This window comes from Cariama cristata, unplaced genomic scaffold (genome assembly GCF_000690535.1).
Source record: "Cariama cristata isolate BGI_N322 unplaced genomic scaffold, ASM69053v1 scaffold19092, whole genome shotgun sequence".
Lineage (NCBI taxonomy): Eukaryota > Metazoa > Chordata > Aves > Cariamiformes > Cariamidae > Cariama > Cariama cristata.
Window position 1 is genome coordinate 1 of NW_009604604.1, and position 13,948 is coordinate 13,948.

The 13,948-nt window shown below is 51.8% G+C and overlaps 1 protein-coding gene across 1 annotated transcript; it reads left to right on the forward strand.

Moving 5' to 3' along the window:
- The first annotated feature begins 5,127 nt into the window (after positions 1–5,127).
- Positions 5,128–12,827, forward strand: CCBL1 (cysteine conjugate-beta lyase, cytoplasmic). Its single transcript, XM_009695688.1, has 13 exons — positions 5,128–5,236; positions 7,416–7,474; positions 8,448–8,598; positions 8,890–9,039; positions 9,413–9,499; positions 9,613–9,741; positions 10,011–10,131; positions 10,789–10,865; positions 11,115–11,204; positions 11,580–11,766; positions 11,986–12,062; positions 12,248–12,334; positions 12,759–12,827. Exons 1-13 carry the CDS (start codon positions 5,153–5,155, stop codon positions 12,825–12,827), a joined length of 1,368 nt encoding a protein of 455 aa, XP_009693990.1. The 5' UTR covers positions 5,128–5,152.
- The last annotated feature ends 1,121 nt before the right edge of the window (positions 12,828–13,948 follow it).

Genomic DNA, 13,948 nt, shown 5'->3' on the forward strand with positions numbered 1-13,948 from the left:
GGCGAAGGTGGGGAGCTGAGCGCCTTCACGAGCTGTGAATGACTTTGGAGTCCAGAATTGATTCTTTTTGTCAAAAAAAAAAAATTACCTCTTTATTAAAGTTTATGATCCAATCATAATCAAGCCTTCTGTCATGATTTCATTTAATTTAATGCCATGTACAGCAACGCTGCCGCACAGCCTGTGGCACTGAGGGATGGCAGCCTCTCTCCCTCAGGAAGAACAGGGAGGGAAGCCAGGCCTGCCAAGGACAGCTTCAGGCCCTGATTCAGGCTGGTGTCACTGCTGTGAAAACACAGACGGGTAAAAAATTATAGCTGCCATGCTCTGACATCCTGTTGTTTCAGTTTTAGCCCCTCGGCATGGCTCAAGCCGCGCAGAGCCCTGAGAGGAGCGACCGCTCATCTGTCTGGAGCCGGTGTGCATCACATCCAGGCTCACAGACAAAAAGGAGACTACATCTTTCCTTGTTGGGGCCGTACCTCCTCTCGGGTGACATTATCCTAAATGGTTAAAATCAGCTTCATCTGCCTCACTCCATGGCTGTGCCCTGTGCAGGAGAAAGGCTGGACCACCTGGTCCTCCTCTCGCACACCCACGCCAGTGCACCACTCTGATGGACCCCTGGTTCCCGTCCTTCAAACCACCAAACAACAACCGAGGCCGCAGACATCATCCGTATTCAGGGACCAGGGGCACACGGTCCAGAGCAGTGGAGAAAATCTGCTGAACAACTCTCTGGATACCTCAAATAAAAAATAGTGCATACAACTGGTATGAACATTAAGAGTAGTTAACAATAGGAGAATTAAAATTATTTAAATTGCAGCTTTTACCACTTTTTCCTTAAAAACCAACCTACGTGACTTTTCTGAAGTGAAGTATTTTGAAAACCCCGTTCCATCTCTCTAACACCAGCTCATGGAACTAAGGCCATTGAAAAATACAGCGTGTGTTTCCTACCAGCAAAAAAAACAGCAGTGTGTTACGAGGGTATATCCAACAGTAATTTTGTGGTACCTGAAAAAAGCAGGCTGATTCACTAATGGTTATTTTCATTTGGCTGACTCATTGGAGGAGACTGGGCAGCATCATTCTTTTAAAAATTCATAAAGGATGGTTCAAAGGCATTCATTATAATTTCATTAGCGTACAAGAGGCAGTTCTGAGTGGTTAAGTGCAGCCAATTTTAACTTGTATACACCAGTGACCACTGTTATAGTAAAATAAGCATATCTGTGGCTTTCTAGGAACATTATAGGTCTTAGCATCCTCCTGTAGCCATAGGCAAAGGACCTGTACCAGAGGAGCTGTGATCCCACCTGCCAGGGGACAGTGCTGTAGACACTCACCAGCCCAGGGCAATAGCTAGATTAAAAACAAAACAACAAAAAAAAACCCAACCAAACAAAAAAAAACTCCAACACTAAGAAGAATTGTTCATGTCTAGATGCATTTGTTAAATTAAAATGATGTGAGGAAAGAGAGGGTCCTAATTTTCCTTGAGTTTTACAGTACATATTCCAAGAAGGTCAGATGTGTCCGTTTTCTTACTGGCTGCATGCATGTTATCCAGCAATTTCTGCTGAATTTCAGGAAGACGTTAAGGTGAAGTTACATGTTGCTGTTGAACCAATATAAAGGCCAAATCCTGTCAAAGAAGGTGAGGGGTCATGCTCCTGTCCATCCGTTCTTCTCCCCATTTCTCTGCTCTGGTCCCTACCCAGATCTGTATTTCCTTGCGGTGCCTTTAGCACTCACACCCACCCTGCCCTGAGCCAGTCCAACTCACAGACTTTACAGAAAACTGTCCGCTTTTCTGCTGGGTTGGCCTTTGGCTAATTTAGCTAGTCAAGTGAGCTCAGCTCAGGGGCAAACAACAACCAGGGAAGGTGCAAGGCTGGCGGCGGAGGGGGCAAAGAAAGCATAGCGAGGGCAGCAGGAGGGAGAGGATAAAATGGCACGGAGCTGTTAGATGGCTCAGGATGTGCCGGGTACATTCTTACAGAAGCAAACACAAGTTTTCCTTCGATCTGTTGGTTTCAGTGTTTGAGTTTAACAGAAGTTTAGAAAACAGAGAGTTTACATCTTCCTGCACAGACATTCCCTCCTGCTTAGTCATGGCGGGGATGCTGTGAGCCCAGCAGCGGGACTGTCGGGTTAGGATTCGGGAACCTTTGGCACAACGGATGTCAGCTGCTTCCTTTCCCTGTGGCTCACTTTTTCCTACTGTGAAAGGGAGACAGTAACTACTGACTCAGGAGATGTACATGACCTGATTCATCAGTGCATGTAAAGCCTTGTCACAAAATGAAGAGAGAAGCTGAGAGGGGGCAATGTGCTCTCTACCCCTCACTGCAATTGTCACCTCTCAAAAGACTGATGGAGAGTTCAGCTTCCCCTCTGAGGCTGCTGTCTGTCTCCCTGCCCATCCACAGCCCAGGGGTCGGACGATGCTGCAGGATCTTGCTTTAGGTTATATCGTGACAGTAGGTCATTATCCTCTGATGAACCTAATGCTGATGCCTTCACTTTCTGTACCTGTGATCCATTCTCTTCTCTAATAATGTTGAGTCTGCAGGGTGACATTTGTGAGAGTGACTGACTGACTGAAAAATTCCTTTTTCAAAATGACTGAAGGCTTCACTCAAAGGGAAATTCCCTGCCATTGCCATGCCAAAGTAATTATAGCCACACCACAAAAATTATCCCACTATAATTCTGCCAGTGTGAGCCTCCATCTGAACAATATGCTGGGATATTTTCCCAGGCAGACAAAAAGCCAAAAGCTCCCAGGCTCCAAGCCTCCGGAAGGAAGGGATCTGCTCCCAAAAGCCCTCTCCTCGCTCACCCTGGTGACTTAGAGAGCGACCCGAGATCTCCCTTTCCCCGGTACGATTTTCCCCATCAGTGTTGTAGCTCGACTCCTGCCTTCCCGCAGCCTCTCCGACTCCTCCCAGGAAGTCCCAGCTGCAGATGAAGAATTTCAGAGGCGAGGAGAGGGCAGCATGTGTGCAAAGGCAGCCTGGGCCGTTGTGCCAGACTTTCGCAGCGTAAGACAGCGTGGCCCAGCTTGATGTAAGTTGGTTTTACCCCCCACCATCCCTACTGGGAGCTGCCTTGCACCTACGTGTGTGTGTGCGCTTGCTGGCTGTCGCTGCTGCTGCGTTCGCCCGTGGTTCCACTGTGGCGTTGCAACCCACGGTGTGACGGGTTCAGGGGAACCCTTGTCCCCAAAGCCTTTTGGGGTACACTTGTGAGCAGCCAGGCTGGCTGGCCCTGTGGAGGTGCTTGGGGAGCACCGGGACGGAGGACATGGCTTTTACCCGCGGGCTGGAGGGCAGGAGGTGGTGAGTGAGCGGTCCCCGCAGTGACCTTTCAGCTGTCACCTCCGAAATCCTTAGTGTGCTCCGTCCTGTGCACCCCGCCGGGGCTAGAAGTGCCTCGGCTCCCTCGCAAGGACCGTATGTACAGCCAGGTGAGAGGGTTCCTGAGCCTTTCCCAGGCTTTTTGACTTTGGAGACTGCCCCTGCTCCAAAACATTGTCCAGGGACTTGAGGCAGAGCCCTCTGCCCTCACTCCGGTCGGCTGCTCCCGCTGGGAGCAGCGCCCTGACCCCGGTGCTGCCTCTAGCTCTTTGCAGGAGCCTTGTGTACAGCTCCTACACACGCTCTGTAGTTTTCTGTAATCCAGTGAAGCCCTTTTTACTGCCACACTTTCATTTTGTCACTTGCAGGTTTAGTCCCCTCATCCCAGTACTCTTTGCATCCCAAAGCAGTGTCCCCCCACATCTCAGCGCTCGTCCCCAACACGCAGCTGTCCACAAGGTGGATATTTCACAGTCCGGAGCAATATTATGCTGTGGCTTCCCGTTTTCGCATAAACTGTGCTGTTTTCTCCCACTTGGGCAAAGAGATGTAAAATCTCCCTGGTCTCAGCTGGCGGCCGCTTTGCGCTTGTGTTCGAAATAACACAAAATGCAAACAGTGGGGAGCCAGCTCCTGCATGTGAGGATGGAAAGTGCCCCTAGCAGTACTGAGAAGTCACCTCTGGGCTGACCAGCTTCAGACCTGGTTTGATTTATTTTTTGGCAGCTGGCTAAATTAATCCATGGCTGGTCAAAATAAAGGTGCATGCATCCTCCAGATTCACAGCTTTTATCTCAAGAACCTAACAAAACATTTTAGCTTCAATACTGCATGTTCAAGTAATACCATAGAATAGTTGAGAGGACCTGAGGTGAAGGAACAGGCTGCATCAGGCACAGAAATTAATTTGTTTAGGGTCTTGAAGGAAAGGTAAACAGCAAAATCGCTTTGGAGATGGAAGCTGACATCTTGTTAATCAGAATAAAACTTGTGACTAAACAGCTTGGAGTTGCAGCGGGTGAGAGGCCAGCGATTCTCAAAAATAGCAGCACTCTTGCTTTTTTGGTAACCTTAAGAACATGAAGGAAGAGGGAAGAGATGAGTCTGTGTGGCTTGCCCAGCATACATCCCTAGGGCCCCTTGTTTCGCTTGCCAGCCCCAGGAGGCAGGGTGTCCAAACAGCCCCGCCAAGGCACAGCCCCATCAGCGAGGAAGGTGGAGGTGCTGCAGGGGAGGAAGGGCAAAGGCAAGAGATACCCGGGATCAATGAAACTGGATGGGAAGCCGATGTTGAATACCAAATTCCCAGAGGATGCCCTCTCACTGGTGTCTGTACCACTACCCCCAGTGCAGAGGAAAGTTGGGGGGATCCTGGAATTGGGCAGAGCGGAGGTAGAAGCCATGGTTGCCCTAGTGATCCTGACTTTGTGTGTGTCACGGGCACAAAGTACAGTCGCAGCGCTGTTTGATGTTGCAGCGACAACACATAAAGCAGCTCATTTCCCCCTTTTCCTTTCTGTGGCTGAATAACCACAGCTTTGGGTCTGGACGTGCCTTGTTCCCAGGTACACGAAGCATTTGCTTTACCCCTGCAGTTGTGGAGCAATTGTCTCACCCCTCTGCTTTGTGTCCGGGGGAAATGCAGGTCCGTGCCCATAGGAGTGAGACAGCAGGAGGTTTGCTTTACCCCTGCAGTCGTGGAGCGATTGTCTCACCCTTCTGCTTTGTGTCCGGGGGAAATGCAGGTTCCGTGCCCATAGGAGTGAGACAGCAGGAGCCGTGGCATGCTCAGAAGAGTGGGACCGTCTCTGCGTCACTTCTTGCTGGAGAGAAAGAGCAGCGCTGGATATAGCTCGTACTCCAGCGAGGTATTGAATGCCCAGCATGACTGTTTCTGGCCGGCAGCCTGGTCCCTGGCTCAGGCTGCGGCGGTGGGGAGTCCAGGGGAGCTCACTGCCCAGGAGCGAGCCTTGGCAGCAACGGCAGATAGAGCACGTCAGGAAAAGCCACACTGGTGCAATCTCCTCTGTACCTGCTAATTTCCAGGTACCCTGTTTAAAGGGAATGTCTCATAAGCAAGAGAATATCCTTCATACAGAAGAAAGCTCATTGTTTGTGGGCTTGCCTTGTCTGATGGTCACTTCTAGTAAAGTCCCTTGGGTTGCAAAGTACTTGGGAAATACCAGCATCCTGCTTGGAGATGCAAACATGGAGAGCAAGGAAATCACGTGCGGCAGGGAGTCGGTGGTGGAAGGCTGTGGCTGCTAAGACTTCTACATTTGCACTCAACCATCCTTTCTGGCTGTCAGGCAAATTACAACTGGAGAAACGCATCGTTTGGTTTGGGGAGCAGAACAGGCTGAAACAGATTTGGGGGCTGCGTGACCCCAAGCCTGTGTTGCTCTCCAGCCTGATGGGCAGCTGCCCATGGCAGCATCACACAGGCTGGGGACGGGATGGTGGGGACATCAAAAGAAGAAAGTATTTGTCATTTCCCTTCCTGAAAGGACTGGAGCAGACAGGGCCTTTCCCCAGAACTCCAGCTATCTTTTACTTCCCAAGCCACAAATCCTTCTACTCCCACCAAAATCAGCTCAGGCACCGGGTCTTGCTGACCGTAATATCCATGAGCTTGTGCAGAAGGAGCAAGGAAGGGGACTGGGGGAGAGGAGTGGGGCACCCCTTGACCCAGGGAGGCAGTGACTTCTGCTTGCCCTTGGCTGCCTGCCTGGACCCACAGTGGAGCATAAAGTCCAACTGGCGCCCTCTGAAACGCAGGGATCCTCAGCAAGGTATTTGCGAAGATTCCTAGCGAGAGCTGAAGCCGTATAAAAATCCGAAGCTCTCAACGCAAAATATTGTTGGAGGACTTTTCAAACGCTGGTGCAGCCCTCTGGGAACGGCAGCGGTGAGCAGGTAAAAGGCGAATTAGCACTGCAGCCCAGCCTGGGGAGGGGGGATGACCTGGTGAGCATCTCAGCTGCTCTCACGTGTCTTCCTCATCCCTGTTCAAATGTGGTTTATTTGCTGTGGTGACGACTTGGCTTGTTGCTTCACAGACACCCTCCTCGCATCTCCACACTGGCTTTTCTTGGTTCGTTAAGCATCATTTATCTCTCGCTTCCAGTCTCTTTACTGTCTGGTTACCCTTTCCCTGCGCTGTCGAGTTATTAAATTCTGCCTCTGCTGCTTTTCATCATCCTCGTGATAAACTCCCCATCAAGCACATCTGACTTTCTCCCACTGTGCTTATCCAACTGGAAGGAGGGTTTTGTTCTGAATGCTTCCTACTGTCCTTCTTCCTACCCCCTGAAGCCATGACGCACGTGGAAATCGGATCCCCGTCAGGCGAATAGTACTGTAGTGTCTCCGTACATCAGTGCTGTGCTCCCCTCTTGCCTGTACCCAGTTGCTGCTCAGTTTTGCCATGAACTTTAGGTGCAGAAACCGGCATACAGGACAACTCCCATCACCAAGGGCTCCAGTAGGACAAAGGAGTAAATACTTCTACTTCTCCGTAGAACAGCGTGGAATAAAAACATTGTTCTTCTAGGAAAAGGGGATATTTTGTGGCCTGTAGAAAACAAAAAGGTCCTTTTGATGGAAGACAAGAGAGGCTATGGAAGGCAAAAGCCTGAGGTCTAGGGTCGTTAGCCTGGATGTTACAGCATGGCTGAGCTCATTTGACCTCATGATTTATTCCAACTGAAAAAGAGGTTTAAGACATTGCCAGCTCCCCAGTGAGTGTATACACACTTCTTTTGTTCATCTGTTTTCTCAATTCTTGTTGAAACTTGTAAATGAAACATCCTCCTCTGCCAGCTCTTGTCTCTTTGATCTTTCATAAAAAGTGTGTGAAACCTCTTCCAGACGTCACTGCATCGGCACTACGGCTCTAAGGGTGGTCAGCAATGACCCACGAAGCAATCCCAAAGGGCACACCTTCTGTTGGGAAAAACATACTTGGGGAGGCCACGTCCCCTTCACACGTGGCCTCATTGCCATTAGTAAAAGCTTCAAACTCACTTTCTGTCTCTCCCTTTGCAGGCAAAAATGTCGAGGCCAGTGCAAGCTCGAAGGCTGGAGGGAACAGATAAGAATATCTGGTGAGTTAAGACAATATCTGGTTTACCCTGGTGTAGATGTGGTTTCAGGCAGCCCAACACCAGATAGAAACCACTGCAGCCACACAGCACAGAGCGGCACAGTCTCCCTCGGCTACTTTGCATTTATTTAGGGAGCACATCAAGGCAGGTTTGTCCAGGGAGACTTTACCTGGCTCAGCTCCGTCCCTGCTGCTCCCACTTTATGCCGTATCAGGTGTTCCGCACCGCCCTGCAGGAAGGCAGGCGGGAACACCTTGTAGTGCATCGGACTCCATCCGACCCCTCCACCCCGATGATCCCAGCAGCACCCAAATCCCAGCCAAGCCATCGCAGCACACTAGCTTCAGCCCAGCATCTTCTTCAAGCCCGCCCGAGGGCACTGCAAGCAGAGAGGCGGGAGAAGGGATGCTGGAAATGCCATTCCCAGCCTGCCAGGCACTGGTATTGGGAAAACTGCATGCTTGAAGGAGAGATTTAAATGGGCTTTCCCCAAAGCCCTGCTATGCCTGGTTTTAAGCTACAAACTGCTGACGAGCTGGCTCTTGTTTGAGACCAATGCTGAATTCAGCCTGCCTTTCCCTCTGCAGACGCCTTCACGGTGTCCATTTGGTGAATTTTGCAGAACTGGTATGAGCTTGAAAACCTCCAAGTCCTCTCCTGCTCGGTCTGGTCTGATCAGAAGCGGTGTGCGGCTTCAGCTGCCACCACACACCCCAACAGCACAGTGGCTGTTTCCTTCGAGAACAAATTAAAACCACCCCCCAGTGCCATAGTGCCTCATCCTTGGTTTAATTGAAACAGGTCTGAAATGGCCTGTGCTCGGTCCTGCCCGCCTGTGAGCAGCAGGATGGCCGTGCAGGAGGGACGCCAACCTTGCTCACTTCCAAAGGGATTCTGGCAAGCAGAGCCGGTGCCAGCACGCTGCCAGGACCCTCTGTAAACTCTTCTCTTTCTCTCCCTTTCTTCTCTCCAGGGTGGAGATTACAAACCTGGCTGCCACCTACTCCAAAGTGAACCTGGGCCAGGGCTTCCCTGATTTCCCCCCGCCGGACTTTCTGAAGGAGGCTTTCATGAGAGCCCTCAGCGAGGAGAACGCCATGCTGCACCAGTACACCCGTGCCTTTGTGCGTGGACAGACACCCCCCACCCCTCGGCAATACCCCCCTCACTCCCCAGTAGCCTTGGCCGCTTCAGGGCAAACCACACGAGACAAAACACGCACCCAGCCTCACCCCTGGCCCCCCACGCCCAGGACTGTTAGACCCTGCTTTACCAGGGCATTTGAAGCAGCCAGGCTAGAAGATGCCCTGCATGCTCCATCACAGGGTGCTTGGCTGCCCAGACCCTTCCAAGGGCTCATCCGTGCTTTAGGAGGCTTCTGCAACCCAATTCCCACCCTTCCTCTCACCCCACAGGGCCACCTGCCTCTGGTAAAAATCCTAGCCCAGTTTTATGGGAAACTGCTTGGACGAGACCTGGATCCTATGACCAACGTGCTGGTGACTGTGGGGGCATACCAGGCTCTTTTCTGCTGCTTCCAGGCTTTCGTTGATGAAGGCGATGAGGTAACACAAGATTTGGGCTTGTTGTGCAGACAGTCTTCCTCTGGCAGAGCCCTTCATGGCTGTGGGTCTGCCAGGGGCAGGTTCTCATAGGCCTTTTGCAAAGCAGAAAAGGTTTTATCCCCATTCTCCAGTATTTGAGCCTCCGAAGGAAGAAAATCTCTGCTGCAAGGCACTGTCTCATTTCTGCATAAGGCAAAATAACCCTTTTGCCCTGAGTGGTGTTATTCTTCCCTGTCACTGCCCTCTGGGAATGCGGGTTCTCCATTACAGTAATTCAAGGATTAAAATTTCCTGTCCTTCTCATTGCTCTCTGCACCCGTCAGGGAAGGGCTGAGCCGGGCCAGGAGGGTGCTGACATGTCCCTTTCTTCCAGGTGATAATCATTGAGCCTTTCTTCGACTGCTATGAGTTGATGGTGAAGATGGCTGGTGGGGTGCCTGTGTTTATCCCACTGAGACCGGTGAGTGGGTCAGAGCAAAGCTGTCGAGGAGGGAAGAGTCATACCAAAGTGAACGAAGACATGAATGGTAAGCAAGCCCAAAGCAAGCGGAGATTCCCCTGTGTTCTCTCTAGAAACCTCCAAAAGATGGAAAATTGATGTCTAGTGCAGACTGGCAGCTGGACCCAGCTGAACTGGCTTCTAAATTCAGCGAACGGACAAAAGCTATCGTCCTGAACTCACCCAACAACCCTCTGGGCAAGGTAACACCTCTGGCCTTGCTGTGGCTGGCTCTGAAAGCAGCTGGGGTGCTACAGCCCACCCAGACACATCTGCGGTGTAGCAGTGACTTGACCTTCCCTGCACACGAGGGAAATGGGTGCTGTGGCAGCACCGCACACTGCGCTCACTCTTCTGGTGTTCTTAAGCCAGGTCTTTTGTGCCAGCAGTGGCTTTGCCCTGTTAGGCAGGGACAGGCAGGGGCTCAGAAATGCTCCTGCTGCATCTCTGCTCCGCTCTCTGCCTACTGCAGGTATTCAGCCGAGCGGAGCTGGACCTCATTGCAGCCCTGTGTGTGAAGCATGACATCCTCTGCATCAGCGATGAAGTGTACGAGTGGCTGGTCTACGACGGGAAGGAGCACATCCGCATCGGTACGGAGAATGGCTTGGCTGAGCTTGGGTGTCTTCTCTGTGTACAGCATCTTCAGGGAAGGAACTGGTGATTTAACTGGGCGCCTCTGGCAATTACATGGGCTGCTTGCATGCACAGCTCTACCAGGCATATATCCCCGTTAGAGGTATTTTGCAGCACTTCAGTCTCAGCCTGCAAACCAGGACTTAAACTGGAGCCCTGACTTCCACAGCCAGTCAGAGGAAACAGAGAGTTGGCTTCATAAGCTGAGATCCAGAGCAAAGAGCCCTTTGGCTCTACAGAAACCAAATTTTTTCCCACGCTTTGTAAACCCACAGTTTTCTGGGTGTCTCTAGTTTTGGGACGTCCATTTCAACATGATTTCAGAGGCCCGTTCTCCCTGTTGCAGAAACATGCAATCACCTTGTTGCAGGGTGTTGGTGCTTGGCACCTCTGGGAACCCCTGGGGCTGGCGCCATGTGTATGAAAACACTTAATTACAAGGAGATGCTGCTTGAGATGGGCCTTGAGGCTCATCTAGCTGAAAGACGTGCTGTGAACACAAGAGGCCACCAAAGGTTATGGTGGGCAAAGAGCTCCCGCCGTGTCATTAATGCAGCCCAGAAGTGAGCACATTGAGTTCTGTCATTGGTGTTTCTGTCTCGTTTCGTTGCCAGCCAGCTTGCAAGGGATGTGGGACCGCACCGTGACCATCGGGAGTGCTGGGAAAACCTTCAGTGCCACTGGATGGAAGGTGAATACCCCCCTGCAGCACTTTGTTGTCTCCCCGTCCCTTTGCTCCAAGGTGTGGGTCCGATTGCGTAGCACGGCACTGGGTACGCCACCGCCGCACAATCAGCTTGTGAGCCTCAGAGTCTGAAACTACCAAAGCTGCTTTACTATAGCCCTGTCTGGAAAATACAATGAAGCTAGCACAGGAAAATAAAGGGGAGCCTGAGCAGGTAGCCAGAGACTTACCACCTTCCTCCTCTGCTGGTTGCAGGTGGGCTGGACTCTGGGACCCAACCGGCTGCTGCAGCCCCTCCGTACCACGCACCAAAACTCAGTGTACCTCTGTGCCACCCTTGCCCAGGTAAGGCAGCTCCCTGCAACTGGCCCTGCAATTCCTACACCCCTGAAGCAGGGGTGAGAGAGGGTCCTTCTGCCCACGGCTGACCTGAAAGGCGCAGACAGGGTGATGCGTGGTGCCCTGGAGAGGCTCCTTCCCCTCTCCCTGCAGTCACCCCATGCCTGGGAGGACGGGGAGAGCCCAGCCTGCCTGGGGTATATTCCCCATTTGGCATTGACAAATCCAAGGGGCCGTTTGGAGGGGCTGGAGGCAGAGAGCTTTGGTGTAATAAGAAATCACTCCCTGCTCCTTAATCACCTGTGAATTGCATCTGAGCGAAGACTCCGGTTCTCAAGCAAGCCTTGACCATGTTCCCACCGGGTTCCTCTCTCCTCGCAGGAGGTTGTGGCTCAGGGTTTCCAGAGGGAGCTTGAGCTCTACGGGAAACCAGAAAGCTACTTCGTCCAACTGCCCAAGGAGCTGCAGCAGAAGAGAGACTGGCTGGTCCAGAGGCTGGATGCTGTGGGGATGAAACCCATCATCCCCGAGGGCACCTACTTCTTGTTGGCAGACTTCTCTGAGTTCAGTGAGTCGTGCAGCTGTGGTTTTGCTCAGGCAGGGCTGAATATGGGAGGGTGGTCAGCTCGGAGTGTTACCACTAGCAGGGATAAGAACCTACGTAAACCACTACCAGAGGAGGGACGGACGATAGTGCGTTCCCCATCCAAGCTCCCAGAGGCTGTGGCTTTGGGGCTTGGCTGAGGCACCCAGCCCCAACCTCCGCGCTGGTGTGTTTCTCCTGCAGAGTCCGACTTCCCTGATGTTGCTGACTCCGATGAGCCCTACGACTCCAGATTTGCAAAGTGGATGGTCAAGAACAAGGTAAATGCATCTGGCCCAGGTTTGCCCCAGGTGGGTTTGTGCCCTCTGTGCTGGCTGCACTCACAGGAGCCAACAGCACACCACCACTGTGCGTGGAGCGGATGGCTTCACCCACACCGGGGCACGGCAGGCTGCACGCCGGCCCACGAGCAGTAACATCATCTCCACGTGTTTCCCCTTCCCAGGGACTTGCTGCCATGCCGCTCTCCGTTTTCTACTGTGAGGCCCACAAGAACAACTACAAACATTTCATTCGGTTCTGCTTCGCAAAGGTGAGATACGCGGCAGCATGAAGGAAGGTGAGGTTGCAGGTAATAATCAGGGTTGGTTTAATGAGATGAATGCCAAGAAGAAACGGACAGCACCTTGGGCATTACAGCCCGAGCGTGGCATTGCAGGTGGTCCAACCTGCGGACACATGAGCTGAGCCAGGGGCAGGAGATGTGCTGGTGCCATCCTAAGCTTTGCCCCAGCAGCATCCCACGTTTCTTGTTCAAGGTGAGGAGTCTTCTGGGTGCACGTTTAGCTGCCCGGTGGCTATGCCTGCGCCAGAGATGCTGTGCCTCTGTCATACTGAACACAGGGCATTTGCCGTGTTCCAGCATAAGAATGGGATTTTTATATAAGTAATGACTGCAGTGAGGGGAAAGGGGATTTGGCTGGAAGCCACTGACCGAACCTGCGGTATTTGTTTAGGAGGAAGCCACGCTGAAGGCAGCGAATGACATATTGCAAAAATGGAAACAGGAGAAAACCAGTCGCTGAGCACACTGGAGAAAGAACCAGGCTCTCCCTGATCCTCACCTGCCCTAATCGCTCTTCTTCCTCTTCCTTTACTTAGCTACAAACTTTGGTATGTTCCTTTTGTGCTTTCAACCATGTTTTCTGTCAGATAATTGGGTAAGAGGTTTGCCAGGCCCAGGGTCTGGGGGACACTTTCCGTCACTGTGAAACGATTGCACTTTTTCTTGCAAGAAGTGAGTCTTTGCATGCGCTGACAATATTAGGCATTTCTTGTGTTTAAAGACTTTGCTAATCAGTTCTGGGATGCGTCCAGCAAGATACAAGGTAAGGATGGCTCCTGTGGGTCTTTTCCACCACCAAATTCTGAAAAAGTGTTGCAGGATCTACCTTTAAGGTCATGCTGGGCTGTTAGTGTGGTTTGTGTTGCTTGACATCCTCACTCACGTGCCCCAGGGTGTAGGACAGCATTCCCACCAGCACCCACGTTCTCACAGGACTGTGCAGTATCACCATCCATCAGTAGGTTGATTTCTACGGTCCTGTGAAATGCTGTTTCCCATAATTAACAATTTTCCCATTATTTTTTTCTGTGCATCTCTGGGGAAGGTGACCACAGAATTGGTAACTGGTTACCCCCAGTAAGCGGGCTTTCATAAACAGCCCGGCTGTTGTCAAACCCTCCCTGTGCACCCCCCAAACTACTCCTGGCACTTTGTCGGGGCTTGGCAGCATCATCCAGGCTGCAAAGTAAAACCTTCAGACCTTTGACAAGCGCATGCAGTGGCCAGGGAGGATGGGCACAGTGGCCTTAGGCTGCTGCTGCCGCTGGCGGCCCCACCCACTGGGCTGGCGGGGTAACAGGAGCAGCGTTTTTGAAAGGTAATTCTTGCATCATTCTCAGTTTCAACCTGGATAAGAATGTAAACCAGCATCATCAATCACGCAGCGAGATATGTGCAACAGATTCTGTAATAAATATTGGTGGCAAGTAAATTATTAAAGTGGAATTGCTGCAATTATCGAAGAGTAAATGTCTCTGTAAGGATTGTAGGGCTGACGCAGCTGTCCTGGAGAGCTGCCATCACCCGTGCAACACCTGCGTGGCATCCCACAGTGGTGGCTGCTTGTCCCACCCAGGCTGG

Bases quoted from the DNA above. Each gene is read 5' to 3' on its own strand.
- CCBL1 (XM_009695688.1), top strand. From the start codon at position 5,153: ATGCTCAGAAGAGTGGGACCGTCTCTGCGTCACTTCTTGCTGGAGAGA. The intron at 9,040-9,412 runs GTAACACAAGAT...CCTTTCTTCCAG, and splicing joins TCGTTGATGAAGGCGATGAG to GTGATAATCATTGAGCCTTT. The intron at 10,132-10,788 runs GTACGGAGAATG...TTTCGTTGCCAG, and splicing joins GAAGGAGCACATCCGCATCG to CCAGCTTGCAAGGGATGTGG.